Source organism: Sander lucioperca, chromosome 6 (genome assembly GCF_008315115.2).
Source record: "Sander lucioperca isolate FBNREF2018 chromosome 6, SLUC_FBN_1.2, whole genome shotgun sequence".
Taxonomy (NCBI): Eukaryota; Metazoa; Chordata; class Actinopteri; order Perciformes; family Percidae; genus Sander; species Sander lucioperca.
The window spans coordinates 29,253,605-29,271,937 of NC_050178.1; the positions used below are offsets into that span (position 1 = coordinate 29,253,605).

General features: G+C 37.5%; 2 protein-coding genes across 3 annotated transcripts in view; both read right to left on the reverse strand.

The window, feature by feature from the left end:
- The window catches only part of LOC116063564 (metabotropic glutamate receptor 7-like), a 480,756-nt gene that overhangs the window by 151,105 nt on the left and 311,318 nt on the right, over window positions 1-18,333 (reverse strand). The gene's annotated exons all lie outside the window — the stretch shown is intronic.
- LOC116034688 overlaps window positions 17,925-18,333 on the reverse strand; it is a 678,603-nt gene continuing 678,194 nt past the window's right edge. The window contains exon 18 of the mRNA XM_036002390.1: window positions 17,925-18,199. Coding sequence (XP_035858283.1) covers window positions 18,159-18,199 — 41 coding nt within the window. The 3' untranslated portion in view covers window positions 17,925-18,158. The remainder of the gene's footprint in view (window positions 18,200-18,333) is intronic.

Consider the following 18,333-nt stretch of genomic DNA (forward strand, 5'->3'; position numbering starts at 1 on the left):
ACTCAACATCTAAACTATCGTTCAAGTTGTGTAATTTTCAGTGAGTGTTTTTTCAACATCGTAACCATGGTAACCCATGCCGACCTCCGCTCTAGCGGCATCACCAGATAATGCTTAAATAACTGAAAAAGGGTAAATAACTAGACCAGCAGTCATTTATATGTAGAAATGTAATTTAGAGCATTATTGATTGGTTTCTGTCAGTTTGTCTGGGAATGTTGCCGTTACTACCGCATTGCATTGTGGGATACTTATGCAGGCGTAGTGTCCAGTGTTTGCATCATACTCTAATATTTCACCGAAATAGTATGCAATTCACGTACTATTGGTTTCATACTCAGATCATCAAGATGTCGGACATACTAAAACATCTCCCATACTGTTTTAGCCTACACATGTTAGTGTGGAACTTCAGACCAACCATAATGATTTTAATCCTGATGTTACTGAGCTGTAGTCAGAGCTGAAAGAAGTACTCAGATTTTTTATTTGAGTGAAAGTATCAAAACCACCAAGTAAAAGTCCTGCATTCAGAATTACTACTTCAGTAAAAGTATAGAAGTATCAGTAAAATGTACTTAAAGGAGAAAAGAACAAAAGTATTATATGTTAAGATGATCATATGTTTTGTATGTAAGATCAAAGTAACTAATTATTAAATCTGTCTGATAAATGTAGTGCAGTAAAAATAATACTCTGAAATGTAGTTAGGTACAAGTATAATGCAAATACTCAAGTTATTTACCTCCAAAATGTATTTTTACTAATGAAACATTCATTTATACATAAATAGCTTAGCTAAGCTGTGTGTTTAGCTGGATGGGTCATATTTTCTTTTAATAAAGCTAATCAGCTGTAACAACAACTGTCATAAAAACAAGAGTTAACTCAGAGTCAACCATTGACTTGTACCTGTGAGCCTCAGCTCAGGGTTTAGAGAACACATTTCACTGACATCAGATATAAACATCACCGTCCTCCTCCTCCTCTTCTTCACTACTGAGACTAAAACCAGAACCAACTCTCAGCTGTGTATCCGAGCAGGAGGAAACTGTCCAGAAGATCAGAGCTAACATCTCTGTTCCTGGTGACATTCATCCTACGGCTGGTTTTATCTGCAAAGAGTTTTAGATTTCAGGTTTCAGGAGAATGCTCCTTCAGTTGTTCTCTTTGTGTAGACTGAGATGTTCAATCTGCTGTATATGATCTGTTTTTTTTATAAAAAAAACTTTGTGTGAACAGTGTGATTATTATTACCAACAAAAAGTCAGCTGCCTGGCATTCCTTTTACCCACTGGTAACAACACAGAGGAAGACCAGATGAAAAGAAATAACTGAACCTGACTCTCTGTCCCCACATCCTCCATCACACGACTACATTATTATCTCTCACTGTCTGTTTTTATCTGTAAAGAGTTTTAGATTTTAGGATCATTCAAACCTGCAGTTGTTCTCTTTGTGTAGACTGTGATACTATATGATATGCAGTTACATTCTGAGTGTAACGTTAAATTTTGTCTTCTGTTTCAGGGTTCTTCACTGGATGGATTGTTTATGTAGTTATTGGTGGTGTTTCTTTTGGTGTTATTGTTATTATATGTGTGATTTTATACATGTGTAGAAGAGGTACGTGTAAATAATGTTTTGTATCAACATATTCATGATGAGCAGACAAAACAACAGATTATTTATATGAATCTCATGTTTAGAGTCTTTGCAGTTGCTTTTATCTTCAGCAATTAATCATTGTGTTGGTATTTACACCAGAGTAGGATCAAGTCAGTTGGATTTACTTCTTAACTCTTAACACACACACGCACGCACGCACGCACGCACACACACACACACACACACACACACACACACACACACACACACACACACACACACACACACACTGTAATTAACCAAAAGCTTGAGAGAATATTAAAGTTTTGAGTTTGTTTTCTTATTCTGGGAACAGCTAGAATACATGCCTGATGACCCGAGAGGCCTGATGATGCAACATGTATAATCCCTTCCACTTTACTAAATAATTGCGACATTTAAACTGATTTTCATGTATTATTGTATGACAGATCAATTATGCTCCTGCCCACTGACATGGTTTTAAAGTTATTGTTATGCAATTTTTGCTCTCCAAATGTTTTAAAATGCACATATTTTTTTCAAACCCCCCCCCCAGTATGCTTAGTCTATAGAACCTTGGCTTTTCTTAAAGGCACACTATGCAAGATTTGTACCTTAATATAACAGCTTCGAAGTAATTTCGATGGTAAACAAACTCGTAGTAGGGCGAATCATCCCGATAGCAAAGCAGGAGGTTTGAATAAGTAAGACTGAACTGGCAAACCAAGAAAACCACCACACCTGCAGAAGTGACTCAAATGTTAGTAAAGTAACTTGTAGTTTGACCATGAAGTGACCAAAACATTATTACCACATCTTAAAGCAACACTAGAGAACTTTTCCCGCTTCAATGTAATGTAACGCACAATTCCACTTCCAACCTGTAGGGGGACCGAAGCGGGAAAAGTTCTCTAGTGTTGCTTTAAAGGAATACGCCACTTTGTTGAAATAGGGTTATTCACCATCTCCTCTATATTTATATAGGTGGGCAAACGCATTTTTGTCTCAGTGCATGCATTGTCTTAGTCCGGCAGCGCCGCCGCTAGCTTAGATTAGCGTATTGAATGGAATCCTATGTTGCCGGTTAGCATGTCGTGAGTAAAAGTGAGCCAACAACAACAAAAACAAAATCTAATTACTTCTTGTGGCCTGCGTATTCACAAAGAGTACAAATAGCAATACAGATTAAGACTAGACGATTTCCTAGGCAGATATTGATTTGGGACTATATTGGGTGGAAGTAGGCTACAGTGAAAGCATTGCTACTCAGGCGCAAAGATATCACGCAGCACCTGAAACCCCCCAACTTCCGTCAACATACCAGCGTGAATATCAATTTTTATATTAACAGTTAATATTTGTACTCGTAAATACGCAGGCGACAAGAAGTAATTAGGTTTTGTTTTTTGTTGTTGTTGGCTCACTTTTACTCACGACATGCTAACCGGCAACACAGGATTCCATTCACTACGCTAAGCTAACTAGTGGTGACGCTGCCAGACTAAGACAATGCATGCACTGAGATAAAAATGCGTTTGCCCACCTACAGTATATAAATATTAGAGTTGAGCCGGATACTCGGCTGAAACGAGTATCCGGTACGGATAAAGCACTTTTGCCGAGTACGAGTATTATACGAGTAATACGAGTCAATATCTGTGCTCGGATTGAATAAAAATCTTCATTGGGTAGCTGACTGTGTCTGCGTTCTGTGATAGGCTAGTTGTCACAGCGCCCCTCCCCTACACACATACAGATTTATTGTGTTGCTGTGTGTGTCCCGCTCTGCTCACTCACACAGAACAGCTCTCTCTCTCTCTGTCTCTCCCTCAGTCACTCAGGTTCGCGGGTCTTTTCCGTTAACGTTAGGGTTTCTTCAGCTTCAGGTTTGTTTTTTACTTCGGTTTGTAGTACTTAGTTATTAACCAGTAGAGTTCTGGTAAATGTGGGGTTTGTTCAGATGTGGTGCTTGGTAGAATGCGACTCGCATTGCGTCTCTGCCTGTCGGAGATTTTTTTTCTTTTTTAAACCGTCAGCTGGCTCTAAACAGATCTGAAAAACAGCGTCGGACTATTTGATCCGTAGAACACAGTCCCCCCCGCCCCCCTCTCTCTCTCTTTCTCTCTCTCTCTCTCTCTCTCTCTTACTCACACACACTCACACACACACACACACACACACACACATACACACACACACACATACCTGGTGTGGAAATAAAAAAAATAAAAAAGAACCAAAAAAAAAAAAAAATCACACTGATCATAAAAAAATTAAAAGTTAAAAAAAGAAAGTTATGTTGAGTATGAAAACTCTTGTTGATTACATTTTACTTCATAATTGCAACCCCATGTGTTGTATTCATTGTTGTAAAACTTGTTCTGTATATAGTTTGTTTGTTATCGTGATCAAAACCATTGATCTGAAGCTCATTGCTGATGCTGTCATGTAAAGAGTTTTCTAATCAGCAATAAATATAACAATTTCTGATCAACCCATATCAATTGCATGCTTAAAATAACATACCGGTTAAAGCCCCGCCCATTTCAAGACAAAACGACCCACTTCTGGGTTAAATCCCGCCCACTTCCGGGTTAGGCCCCGCCCAGTCCGAGAACAGATACAGATAATTCATATGGTTAACAGATACAGATACAGATACAGATAATGCTGTACTCGCTCATCCCTAATAAATATAGAGGAGACTGTGAATAACCCTATTTCAACAAACGGTGGCATATTCCTTTAAATTCAAAAGGCAGCTGGTGAAGAATGGACTGTTTGTGTTCTCCTGTAATTATGTAGATAAAGTCAGTCAATATAGAATCTGTGTTTTTTTCTTAATTACTACATTTTGTTTATGATCCTCAGCTAAAGGAAACATATCTGCACCAGCGTTGTCAGTTAATTTTAATTTTAAAGGGGACATATAATGAAAAACTCTCATTTTCATTTCAGTCATGGTGCACAAACATTTGAGTATCTGGAGGGCTGACCAACCCAAAACCTGAAATAAAACAACCCAGCCAGTTATTTGTGGGCGTCCTCGATCTGAAAACAAGTTATTGATTACTGGCCCGCGCACTGCAGCTATCGTTTCGGAGAGTTACAGACGTCTCTTTTACAATGGTGGCCTACTGGGGGAAATTTTTTTTGTTGCAATACTGCGAGTGGCCACTGGACAAAATTAGCATAAAGGAAAATAGTAAAGTAAGTAATTGTGTTTTTTGAACATTAAAACATGTAAACGTTCTCATAGAAATTAGAAGTATGAACCTGAAAATGAGCATAATATGTCTCCTTTAAAAGAAAATGTTGATATACCTGCTGGCAGGGTCGGTGGTCAGTGGTTTATCCCCGGCCCTTGTCCACACGTCCAAGTGTCTTTGAGCAAGACACTGAACCCCAAATTGCTCCCAATGGTCAGACAGCATCTTGTATGGTAGCTCACTGTCATCGGGGTATGAATGGATGAAAGACATATAAACTGCTTTATTAATATTATCCTGCTGCTTGTAGTTGTTAAAAGTCCTAACTGAGCTAGATGTGATGGGCATTAGAAAACTAGACTTTTAAGACCAAAGCCTGCTGTCACACTGTAAAAGAAATGTGAATTGTTTTGTTGCCAAAGTAAAATATAATGTGACTTATTTTTTTATTTTGATATTTGTGTAATTGACATTACTTAGGACAAGCATGTTGTGCTTCTTTTTATTTAGATGTTTGTGTCATTGACATTATTTAGGACAAGTATATTCTGCTTCTTTTTATTATATATTTAACCACGAGTTGACGTCAACTCCTCAACTCCTCCTTATTTGGTTCTAGTCTCTAGCTTTGTCACAGCCCAACATTTACATAGGCTACACCACTGATCTGAGATCAGGTAGTCTTCTGAATAGGTCGCGCAAATCTCAGAAATTGTATACATTGTTCATCTGCTATTTCATCAATAAATTCACTTCTGAGACTTTTTTATGCGAGAAATCAACTATGTAGAGGTCAAATATGTGACGTTTTACGAAAATTGATAATAATAATAATTTTGTCAACACTGTGTGTTGGAGTTCAGCAGCCGGTGCTGCCTGGGTTGCTGCTAGCAGCCCACGGCGCTCCATACCCGCGCAAAGTCACTGTTTCTGGGTTACTGGACTACCAAACACCGCTGCCCTGATGGAGCTCCATGGGCTTGTTACGCCCACAATCTCTTACCACAGGTTCCAGTTAATCTTATAATGGTTATATATGTTGAGTTATGTAAACAAACGATCGGGGAAATAAGCGCCTCTTGTCCGCGAGTCTCATTGATCGAGCCCGCAGTGAGCTGGATGGAGCTCTATCAATGAGAGCTAGCTAGCCTCCTCCTAACGAGTCCTCTGAAATTCACAAAAATGCATTAAATTGAAATCGGACAAACACATAGTTGATTTCTCGCATAAAAAACTCTCAGAAGTGAATTTAGTAATGAAATAGCAGATGAACAATGTATAACATTGCAGAAATATGAGACCTGCTGTCTCGTCTCCACTGTATGTGTATGTGGTTCACTCAACCAATCAGCGCGCAGCTCATCTAAATATTCATGAGCATACCATATTTGGAAGAAAAGCTCTTGTTCCAAATAGGGCCAAAACACAGGGATGCATTAGGACCCAAAGAATAGCAACGGGCCATTTTCAGCCCAACCAATGTTACATACTCTATTAGGAGACCTTAAGGAACAGTGTGAAATACCCTATATAATCATTCTATCACCCCTTTAAGGCACTAAGTCAAGAGTGTCAGGTTGAACTATAGACTGTTGTTGGCTGTAATATCAGAATTGTGCATGTACAGTATGTTTAATCTGATGCACTCGCTGGGTATCATGTAATTTCAGGCAGTGCTTCATCATTTCGATCTAAATAAAAGATGAGATGTCAAACTGTATGTTGTGACTGCTGTGGATGTTTCTGTGTTCAAACTTTGATAAAAGAAACAAACTACAAACATACTTTTAATACTACAACATGTATCCTGGCTGCTCAACAATTTTCAGTTTTTTGATTAATCCTCCTCATTGATCGTCATAATAGTTTCATTCTGATAACTAGAATGACTTTTGGGAAACTCTCAATCACTCCATCTATATAAATCTAAATATATATTTACTCAAGCAGCTGGAAGTTAACGTGAATCTGGGAGAATCTGTGGAAGAACATGACTTAATATTACAGATGGACTGTAACACTTTCAGATGAAGCTTTTCCGTCAACTTATCGTCATTATGTGTATACCCAACGTTCACTTGTGGTATTTACACATCCTTTAAGTCTAACTATACGCTAATGATTCTTTAAAGCTACATTGTGTAAGAATTTCTCCCATCTAGCAGTGAAATTGTATATGTCAACCAACTGAATATTACTTTCTAGCCCCTCCCATTCCGATCGCGTTTTAACTCCTACGGTGGCCGTATTATTCCAAGAAGTACAACTTCGTCCGTGAGTGTTCCTTCCAGTGTAATAATAGTTTTACGTTTTCGTTATTTTGGTACCATTTCATTGCTAACATCAGCTATCAGGTTCCCAAACGAATGCAAGCTAATGTTAGTAAAGTAACAGGGTGATCCTCCATCTTCAACAGGCTTTCAAATCTGCCGGCAGTCAAAAGTAATCTCCCCCTGGCATTTGTCACGGTGCCACTGAGTGTAAAAGCGCGAAACGCGGAGGTATGTCCCTCTTTGGCTAATGTATTTTAAAGATGGAGGCACAACATGGCAGAATACCTAGGAGCGACTCGCTCCTAGGTATTCTGAATGATTCTGAATGGCAGATTCTAAGCTTACGAGAATACTTTGATTAGTTGGTGGAAGTAATTACACATGAATGAGCACATATTTGTGAAAGAACAAAGGTTTTTTTGGTAAGAATCAACTCAAAACATTACACAATGGAGTTTTAAAAGCAATAACTGTCTTATGTCAGATTCAGCTGCAGGTGTTTGTCATCAATACAAATACTTCTACCTGAGAAGATCTCATGGTAGAAGTACACATAATACTCTTAGGATTACAAAAAATGGGTGTAACGGTACAGTTTGCAGGAATGACACTGGTAAGAGCTAATGAGGTTTAACCATGTATCAGCTAATTTAAATAGCTCACGTTACTGTATTGTGTCAACAGTTAACTTCATTTAATATTGTATGTGGCGGTTTTCTTTTGCGGGGTGCAAATGTTCCACCAAAACAAGTTCCACTCTGGATCTGCCATAACCAATCGCTAACGTTTAGTCGTGACGTATGTCATGCACATGTGCAACAAGAGGGGAGACATCAAGGCTATTAGCATTAGCACCGCTAGCGATAGCCTTAGCCAACTCCTTCACCACTAACAGAGCGAGCTGGAAAATCAAACTTTTCCCAAACCCCGTGGGGAGGAGGGCCACAACATCATGGCCACCAACAAAACTCAGCAAAGATTGTTCTTGCTCGGGCTTTAACTTCTGGATATTCAGTGGCGTTGCCACAACGGACCGAAGGGCTTCGCTCACATCTTTCTAGCGCACATCCTCAACGTCATCGTTCTCAGCCACTCCCTCTGTTCGCTGATTGGAACGCCAAAAACTTGTGGTCGAAAAAACCCAAGAATATACCACAAACCCAGACGGAGTACTGAAGTGAAATGGAAATTGAGCGGAAGTACATAGGAGGGCGGAGCCAGGCTAAATATTTCCAAGGCCTTCAGATGAATGACTGCTCTGGTGATGGGCATCCCATCGTTAAGTTTTTCTGTCACGTAATCACACACTCAGCTGGCCGCTTTTGAGGACCGCTATTAGGTTTTTTGTAGCTGGATATATCATTTGTTTCATCTAAATATGAATGTGGATAGCGAGAGTGAAAACACGGACAAACACGTTTTATTTCTCTGAGACAAGGCTTTGTTCTAATGCTGCTGGGCGCTCTCTCTCTCTCTCTCTCTCTCTCTCTCTCTCTCTCTCTCTCTTCAGTCTCTCTCTATCTCTCTCCAAAACCGTGCTTTCGGGCGATCGTTGAGGCTTCGTCTCAAACTCTGCTTTTTCGACCAGCTTTCGACCATTTAAAATAAAATGGATTATGGATCATTTTATTTCTATGGTTTATAGCTGACTTTTCTATTGGCTGTTAAAACAGGTGACGTCCATTATGTTCTGCGACTTGAACAGCTGAAAGTCTAGACCCCGATTATAAGACAACCCCACTTTTTCAGCCTTTTTTCAAGGAAAAAAAACTGTCTCATATTCGGACCAATAAGGTATTTAGCAGAGCCACCGTCACTGCATCCAGAGCTTACCGCCGCCCAGGACGATTGTGATTGGTTTAAAGAAAGGTAAACAACCCAGAGCGTTTTTTTCCTCCTATACCATAATGCATCTGTGGTGTAGCCAGACTTGACTCCACAGTTAAATTATCAGAAAGTATTGATCACACTTTACCTGGTTGTTGATCCAGTATGGCTGCATTTTATTCATAGTAACTTCTTTTCTGTGCAACATTTAGTAAATTAACTTTTATTCTGAAGAAATTGCACCGGAAAAGGTTTTACTTCTGCTGATAAAGTGGTCAGGAGATGTAGACATGATTTGTAAAGTTGAAACTGTGCAGTGAATATATAGCTTAATCTGATGCTCCTTAGTTTTTATTTAATAATCTCTAGCATCAACAAGGCATTTTCGCCCCCCAGAACTACCGCAGTTTGTATGTTGATATCACAAAAAACTTCCATATGTTTGTCTTAACTTAATTACTCTGCATGTAAACATAGTGATAAATACATGATTTTATCTTTCAGGACCAGAAAACATCACAGTGGAAGAAGAGGCTGTTGTGTTACCCTGTTCTCTCAGCACCAAGGAGAACATTGAGTTTAAACTCTTTGACTGGAGGAAAGTTCTTCAGAAAGATGATGGTCTGAAGGAGGTGTTCCTGTATGATGGAGGCATTCATTACAACAACAGTCTAGATGGTCAGAGTGAAGAGTTCAAAGGTCGAGTCTCTCATTTTCAAGATGAACTGAAACACGGCAACGCCTCCATAATCATCAGAAATACAAAGATATCTGACAGTGGAGACTACACCTGTGGTTTTCCTCGTCTTCAGCCACCTCAAACATTCAAGATTAACTTTGTTGTTGGTGAGTACTTTCATTGTGTCTGCTCATTTTATTTTTTGTCTGCAAGATAATACAATTTATTTTTAAACGTCTGTAAAAGGGCTTATATTTCACAAGCACTAACTAATGTTTTTGTTTTACCTTTTAGATCCTATCTTAAAAGACAGAAGAGGGGAAAATATCCCAGGTGAGTCCTGATTTTAATAACGTTACTCTCTACTTCTCACATGGGAGAAGATATGATATGATTCAAAAAACGTTAAATCTGTGGACCATACTGTGACATTTATACGCCAACATATTTCACGTTTGTGTAAATATTAATTATTTACCTAAATGTTTATTAAAAACAACTTATGTTTTCAGTCAGTGGCTAAAAATAGGATTAATTGTGCATTGGTCACGTTTTCTTCATCCATCCCAATGAAAAAACACAGTGCAAACTACATCCACTTAATTTCAATGTATGAATAAATCCTATGAAGGTTATAATAATCGGTTGTTATAGAAACTGTTTCAGAGAGGTGTTGATTCTTTATGGTCATTTTGGAAAACTGTAGTTTGGGGGTGCTGTTTAATCATAATGTGTTATTAATTAACTTTTAATTAATATTTTATTAACTTTAGTATACCCTCATTGACATTAAATGATAAAAAGGCACTCCAGTGAAATATTTTTTTTAAATGTTATGATTAAACTTCCATTCACGCTGAAATTATTAAAGATATTTCTGACTAACACAATTCAGACCTATTGACACAATGGGTTTGCATAACTTTAAAGATGCTATGTTTCATATTTGATACTTAATGTTTGTTTTTTTATATATTTTTGAAGCAAAACAAATCTCACAGTAGTCTAAAGGTTTATGGCTGCAACACACTACACAGTGCTTGCTGAGACCGATCATTTGTATTCAAATTCTGAGTAGTGCATAGGAGGAAGAGAAGGAGGGAAATGAAGGAGAAGGCAGTAAACTGGAGAGACCAGGTGGGTCAGAGCAGGAGAAGACCACAAAAGGAGATGTAGAAATAAGTGAAAGAGAAGAGGGAAAGGAAGAATTGACTGTGAGGGATGAAGAGGAGGCTGCAGATTAAGAGAGAGGGACAGAGGCAGGGAGTGATCAGGTCAGGAGGATGAAGATGACAGGGAGGTAGAGGCCAGTTGTAAGCCCATTTGTTAAATAAATGGTAAATAAACATTATCTTGACTTTGAACTACATGCAACAGTGTAGCCAATGGTTTACTTTGACTCCATACACACTAATTGCCTGCTTCGTGATGATGATGATGTGATAATTTCACATTTTAGCATTTTAGAAATAATCTCTGGTTTTAAGTTAAAGCTTCCCTAGCTGTCTCCTTTATTTCACTGTTGCAGTCAAAAGATAATTGTTAATCTGGCCCTGCTGGGTGGGCTATAATATAGTTTTCAAAGTGAGCTTTGGAATAAAAAAACTGGTCGATGCAGTTTACAGGCTGCGACCGCTCCCACAGACGGCGGTTTCCACCCAACGTCAAAGACCAACTGCATGCCAAATTGTGACATACTTTAAAAAACACAGAGGTCATCTGTGAGGAATAGATCAATAAGCTGTGCTGTAAATAGTTACATGTGTTACTGACGCTAATAATTAGCTTAGTCCATAGTCCGGCTCTTGATCCTTAATAAAATTGACACAACACCCGGTTCTGTCTGTCTGTCTGTTGCCTTCATATCTACAAAGTCAGTCATTCTTACCGTTTTCATCACAAAGTGTTTTCCCGGTCAAACACAGAAGACACAAACACAGCAGATCCAGTAGACGCTCCATAGTTGTCGATGAATTATTGTAAAAATAAGGAGCTCTTACAAATCACTGCACACAGTTGACTTTCAATTAGCCTACCTCTATTTGTGACTCCCAGTGACTGTATCAGTAGTACTGTATGTTCCTGCACGGTTCAGCCCAGCAGCAGCAGTGGGGAGACGCGGAGCTCTGTCACCATCTTGTGTCGTGTTACTGGAATTACACTAGTCTTATCATCGGTCCTGTGTCTTGTAGACGGATAAAGACTTCAAAGATGAATTTCCAGGGTCTGATGAATTGGTTGAAATTGAAAAAAAAACGGATTATCCTTTAATCTGTTTTTGGTTTCAAACCAAAAATGAAAAAACTAAACAATGACCTCCGTTTTCCCGTTTTTCCAATGTCCATAAAAACAAAAATCAACTGGAAAACTGCTCGTTAAATGCAGCTCAGAAGAAGAAAAAGGGATTTCATGAAAAAAATTAGAATAGAATAAAAACAATAATTTAAATAGAAAAAGTAATTTTATGGGGAACAAATTAAAATAAAATTGTGATATTCAGAAAATAAAAAAATATTAAAGAAGGAAAATTATTTTCATGGATGTGTGTGTATGTGTGTACACCATGTAGCCAGTCAATAGCCTAGATATTCATGTAGGCCTTCTTCTATCAATATGTCCGACAGTTTCCTATCACAATTAAAATTCCCATAGGGAAGTCTTTGGGACGCGCTTTTTCTCCATCCTCACGCTTGAACAGCCAAAACGCTGATGTCTGTGTACAGAGGAGCACTTTAGTGATTATAGCCTACTGAGTCGCAACGCAGCAGCTCTGTTGAGTTTTTGTTTGTTTTTTCAGACTAAGCACGACAGTCTTGGGCTATACTTTTGTTTGTGTTCAAATTAACTGGGGAAAACTCTTCATATTCCTCAACCATTATAAACCATTTCAGTTGTCTTCTTTTCACAACACGTAGGGTTATAGTTTACATCACCGCAATTTAAACAACAATGTCATGTTCATAAGTTAAAGAAAAATGTGAAATATTTCATACCTTTCTCTGTTATTGTCATTCTCGGTCGCATTGAGTTGGCCTCTGTCAAACTACTGAGGCATGCCAGTAGTAAATATAGCGTTAAATGTGAGAGTGCCATTGTGTGTGTGGTGTCATCAGTCTGACATGAAGAAGTGCTGAGCGTCTCTTCAGTGCTGCGGAGGAAGGTCTGGCAACGTGACACTGCAGGACAGTCTTTAGGTGAGTTCTGTATGGGCTAATACATTTTTGTCTTTGGTTGGAGAAAGGCAACTGATAATCCAATACCAGTTGTGTTCAATCTGAGACGATTTAACAGCAACACAAAAACAACTTACAAAAACTTTTTTAAATAACACAAGCCCAATTATGTTGTGTGTTGTGCACAGGGAAACGAGGGAATTAAAGACCTGAATGTAAACGGGGCAAAGGATTTAAAAAAAAAAAGCTCAGGGGGATGAGTAGGTCTAAATCCAAACAGTCCAAACTAAAGATGTCCACAAGAGAAGCAGGAAAAGTGAATGTGCAGGCAACTGCAGAGGAAAGTGGGAACACAGGAGGGGCAGTCAGGTGATGGGGAAGTGAAGGAAAGTCTGAGGCCATCTGGTGGATGGATGGGAAATGGCAGTGAGAGGGCAATAGAATGTTCCTGCAGTACTGGAGACTAGCAGCCTACTTAGAGTTCAAAAGGTTGATTCCACCCAGATTCTACTTTCTGTCCAAGTACTCATAGTGTGAAAGGTTTATTCTACCAAAATAGATGCACAAATTGAGATGGGGGACTTGACCCAGAAAACCTCCGGTTCTCAACCCAACTCCCTACGGACTGAGCTACTGCCATCCACTTTCTATTTATTCATATCACCCAAATACTACTTTTGTCCAAGTACTTATAGTTTTAAAGCTTTTTTTTTTAAAGCTAGGGTCCTAGAAATGCGGTCCTAGGAATGCAGTCCTGAAAGTGCAGCCTCTGGTACTGCAGCTTTGTGGCTGGAGAGGAGGGATAGAGACAGACTGTGTAAATGTTTATCAAATGTGCTTAAATATATTCAATGTATTTCTGTTGCAGGTGAAACAAATAAAAACAAAACAATGAAATGAATATTGTGTCGTTATTAGGCTCCAGTGACAAGTGATGCTGGTCTCTGGTCAGTTTGTCATCTACAGTATCTACAGATGTGATCTACAGTATGAAGATGACTTTTCCTCAATCAGGCCAATCATCAAGGACATCAAAGGGTCTGTCACCTTTGACTTATTCAGCCTCAACTTAAATGTTAATGAATGCATTTGCTGTAGACTGCCTAAACCTCCAGCAGATGGTAGTGTGGGTTCACTGCTGACTGGAACCATTCATGTTTACAACAATGAAGATAGTAAAAACTAAATATTACCTCACTAAAAACAGCCTGGCTGGCCATGTGTTATTGTTACATGCAACCAAATCTTTTTATAAATGACAGGAGAAAGAATCATACAAATGTCCTTTAAAACTAAACTGCTGAGGTAGATTCATATCAGGTAGTAGGTGGATGTCCCACATCACTTAAACACACCATCTACTGTTCTCAATAGAAACTTGAAATGTAGACTTTTTTTATAAGATGGTCAAGATATTCACATTTTGTTTAAATCAGATGAGCTTTAGGATTGCTTATTGGTAAAACAATCACAGAATCTTATAGAGTTATTATTACTGCCATGAAATCAAGACGTCACTCTTGTCGAAAAAGGAACTGTGTTTTTCTAAAGATTCCCACTTCCCCTAGGGGCTGAACCCGGGCTGAACGTGGACAAGAGAGTTTACACTCGTCTGTGTCTTTGGCTGAAAGCAGAAACCTGACTGCAGCTTTGACTGGACGTTGGCCAGCTATACTGTAAATGCTGCTGCAGCACACATGCTGAAAGCTGTCTGCAGCTGATAGTCAGAGCAGGTGGCTGAGGTGGCTGAGCTAACTCAACTCATACTCACGACACACAATGAAGGATGCCACCGGGGAACAGAACACAAGGAGAGTATTACATGAGTAATTAGTGTTACTCATGCTGTGAGGATTTCATCTGGCAACAGTACAAAAGCCAATGGATGCTGACTCTGATGACGAGTGATGATGACACATGTTTTATCTAATGTTAACTTTTCCTCTGACTGCATTCCTGCAGATCAACTCTGAATAAGAGACAATGTTTGTTTTTTTCAATTTCTATCCTGTGGTGTGCAACATTTTAGACACTATTATTCAAGTAAGAATTTGCAATATGGAGACTGAACTCATCACTTCACAACACATATCTTTTTTTAAAGTCCAAGGCTTCTAAATAGGGACACAAGGAAAACTATTACCCTCCAACCAATGAGACAATAATAGAAATAGAAAGGGATCCAGAGAGTGATAGGTTTCCTAATAAACTAATCTTTTTAGCTTTCTGGTCCTCCATGTACATTTTACATTCTTTAGCTTTGATTTGATATTAACCCAGCATACAACAGTGGAGCAAATTCACGTCGTAGTCAAGTCATAATTTTAAAAGAAAAAGGGATTTTATCAAAATATTATAATACAATTTAAGAAAAAAAAAGCATCTCTCTGCTGGTGAGTGGTGTCATGGCGCCCTCTGGTGGACACCAGCGGGAACTACAAGCAGAGCGACAGAAAATAAACACACATTAAAACATGTTTACAGTTTTTATTATATTAACTTGAATGTTTTAATCTTATATACTGACCCCACCTTTTTACAGTTATATTTATTTATTTAATTTTCAGTATTTCTTTTGCAGTATGTCTGCTGATGTCCACCAGTGGGACGAAACTTGATTGCATTATTTCTCTCCATAAAATCACTCTCTTAAAAAATTGTTCAAGAATGTTACGATTTAATTCTTTATTTTTTCATAAAAACACTTTTTTGTGTATGAAATATAAACATGTCAATAGAGATTGAGGACTTTGAATATGATGAGTAAACTGAGACGTATTATTTCCCCTTTATGTTCAGAGACAAATTCACCATTAGTAAAGTAATGTTAAGTAACCAAAGCTAACGGCTAACAGCTAACCGTCTGCTTCTGTGTTGTGGAACTTACAACAAGTTGGACAATGTATTCAATGAAGTTATATTTTGAATCAACCTCCTTTAGACTAGCAGACGTCTTGGTCATTGTCAATTTCCCAATTCTACCGTACGTAAAGTTAGTTTGATATATCATGTTTCCACACAGGTGGACTTCACACCAAACTGCATTCAAAGATTCTGTCACTTTAAGGTGATTCCTCTTCTATTCTATTAAAGTTATTACGTCATGTTTTACACAAAAGTAGCCAGAAGACATTGTAATGTATTTATTTAAACAGGGACAATGCACCATTTAACAGTAAGCTTGTATAAGAACAACGAGAGATGATGCATTGTTCCAGGTTGTAGAACAAGTGCTATTTTCCTCATGTAGTCCCCTCCACATCAAGACAAGGATATTACATTTCATATGTTTAAAAATGGAGTTTGACCTTTTCCCCTTGTTTCCAAAGACAGTCTTTTCTTAAAATAAAAACACTTTAATAATAATAAAATATTTCATAATTTTCAGTTACTGCTTCTGGGTCAAAGACGTGGCATGTCAATTCTGGTGTCCAAAGCATATTCATAATGTTAAAAATAAATATACATTTTAAAACAGTGCATTATGTTGCTTTACTCTCCCCTCTTTACTCACTTGTATGAGTATTTATTGCAAGAAATGAAAATTTGAAGAGCCATTGAGCTCCAAAGTACCAAACTGTCCATTCTGGGTAACGTCCCGACTTAAAATCTAAGTATAGAAATGTGACAAAAATGTCAAAAGAATTAATAAAAGCATTGTTTTTCTACTTGGGCGTAATTGTGTGGATGTTTGCAATTATACCTACAAATATAATACCAATACTGAGCTTATTTACTATTTTACACAATAAATACTTTTGTCCAAACTTTTGGATTTCCCCAATGTCCCTCCTGGGTAACAGACATTCAAATGCATACATTACCCACAATGCATTTGCCTAGTCATGTAAAAGGATATTACATCATAAAGAAGATTTTGGAGGACTCCAAAACATCTGGAGAGTTTAATAATTCTCTTTTAAAAAAAGGTTGATATTTAGCTTTTTCGGTCACTGGTCCAAAAATGTCCAAAAATCATGTGTCTTTCTGGATAATGCTAATAAAACATATTTGATGTTTTGATATTTAAAAAATGCATATTTCATGTGAAATATGGCATTAATGTTTTAAAGGCTAAGATATATTTTAACTGAGTATGCAATGTTTGACGGAGTTTTGGTGGGAAAATCATGTTTTTGTCCTTCCTGGATAACAGTTTGTCCTTCCTGGATAACGAAGATCTTCTGTTACCCAGATTGGACATGTTAATAAAAATACTTTTTTTGTTAGTATTAGTCACTTTTCAAGCATTGTCTTGATGTTGTTTGATTATATTAATATCATAATATGTATTTCTTTAATCTTTTATGGCATTTTTGCATTATGTCATTCCTGGCTAACTCATTCCGAGTAACAATGACATAGTCAAGTAATTTAACTCAGATTTTCATGGTATATTACACAAGCATGGTTTCCGGACTTGAGTATAATACAAACCTGATTACCTTTACTGTAAAGCATTTTAAGACATCTTTAATCATTTTTCTGTTTTTGGCATGGAATATTGCTTGACCAAAATCAAACGATGAGCCCATTTAACTATAAATACCCAAATATATCATATTAATTGTGTTAATTCTGTTTTTGAGCAGTGCATGTTTGGTTAGCTGTAACTATGGATATGGCTAAACATTCATATGCTAAAAAGGTAGACATTGAAATCATTTTTAAATCCATTCCCGTTACCCAGGAAGGATATTTTTATGGAATAAATCATATGATTCATCAAAAAAAATTAAATTGCATTTCTAAATTACATTCCTGTTGTTGGGATGTATATAGAACACTCTAATAAAATAGAAAGTGCTTACATTGGCATTTTTTGACACTTTCATTTATTTTCAAATTTTAAATCCTTATTCGTCTTTGACCCTTCTACCTTACTTATTTATCAAGTTCATGAACAAAAACGACTTAAATACAAACACAAAATACAAGTATGAACCTGAAAATGTTATATAAGAGTTTCCCTTTAACCATTTCTTTAAATACAGAAGCAACCAATGGTTGTCTGAAGAGACAACAAATGTAATTAAAAACAATATAAAATGGTAAAAAATATTTAAAAAATAAATGAAGTGACCTTTTTTGCACAATATTTCACACTTCACATCATCACAACAAACTTTGTAATTTGGTCTGAATACAAAAATACAAGACTTCTAAGAGCATCATCATGTTGATCTGGTCCTCTCTGCTCTACACACCTCTGGAACAGGAATACTGTACAAGTCTTACACACAGTTACACAATCAACTAGAACTGCAAGACAAAATCAATGAGCCTATACATTGTGATATAACACAAGCATAAAATAACTGAAAACTAAATAAATGTTTCCAGAAACACAGACATTATCAAAGCCTTTCTACACTAATGTATCAAGTTCATCTGACTCTGGAGTTGAACCTGCAGGAAAAAAGACAAAACAATATTAAAGAAATTAAATTAATCTTTCTTGTTCATATTCAGGCTGCACAATCACAGTTTTACTGTTAACACATCATTTATTTTTGGTGTCTGATCTACACAGATCTGCCCCA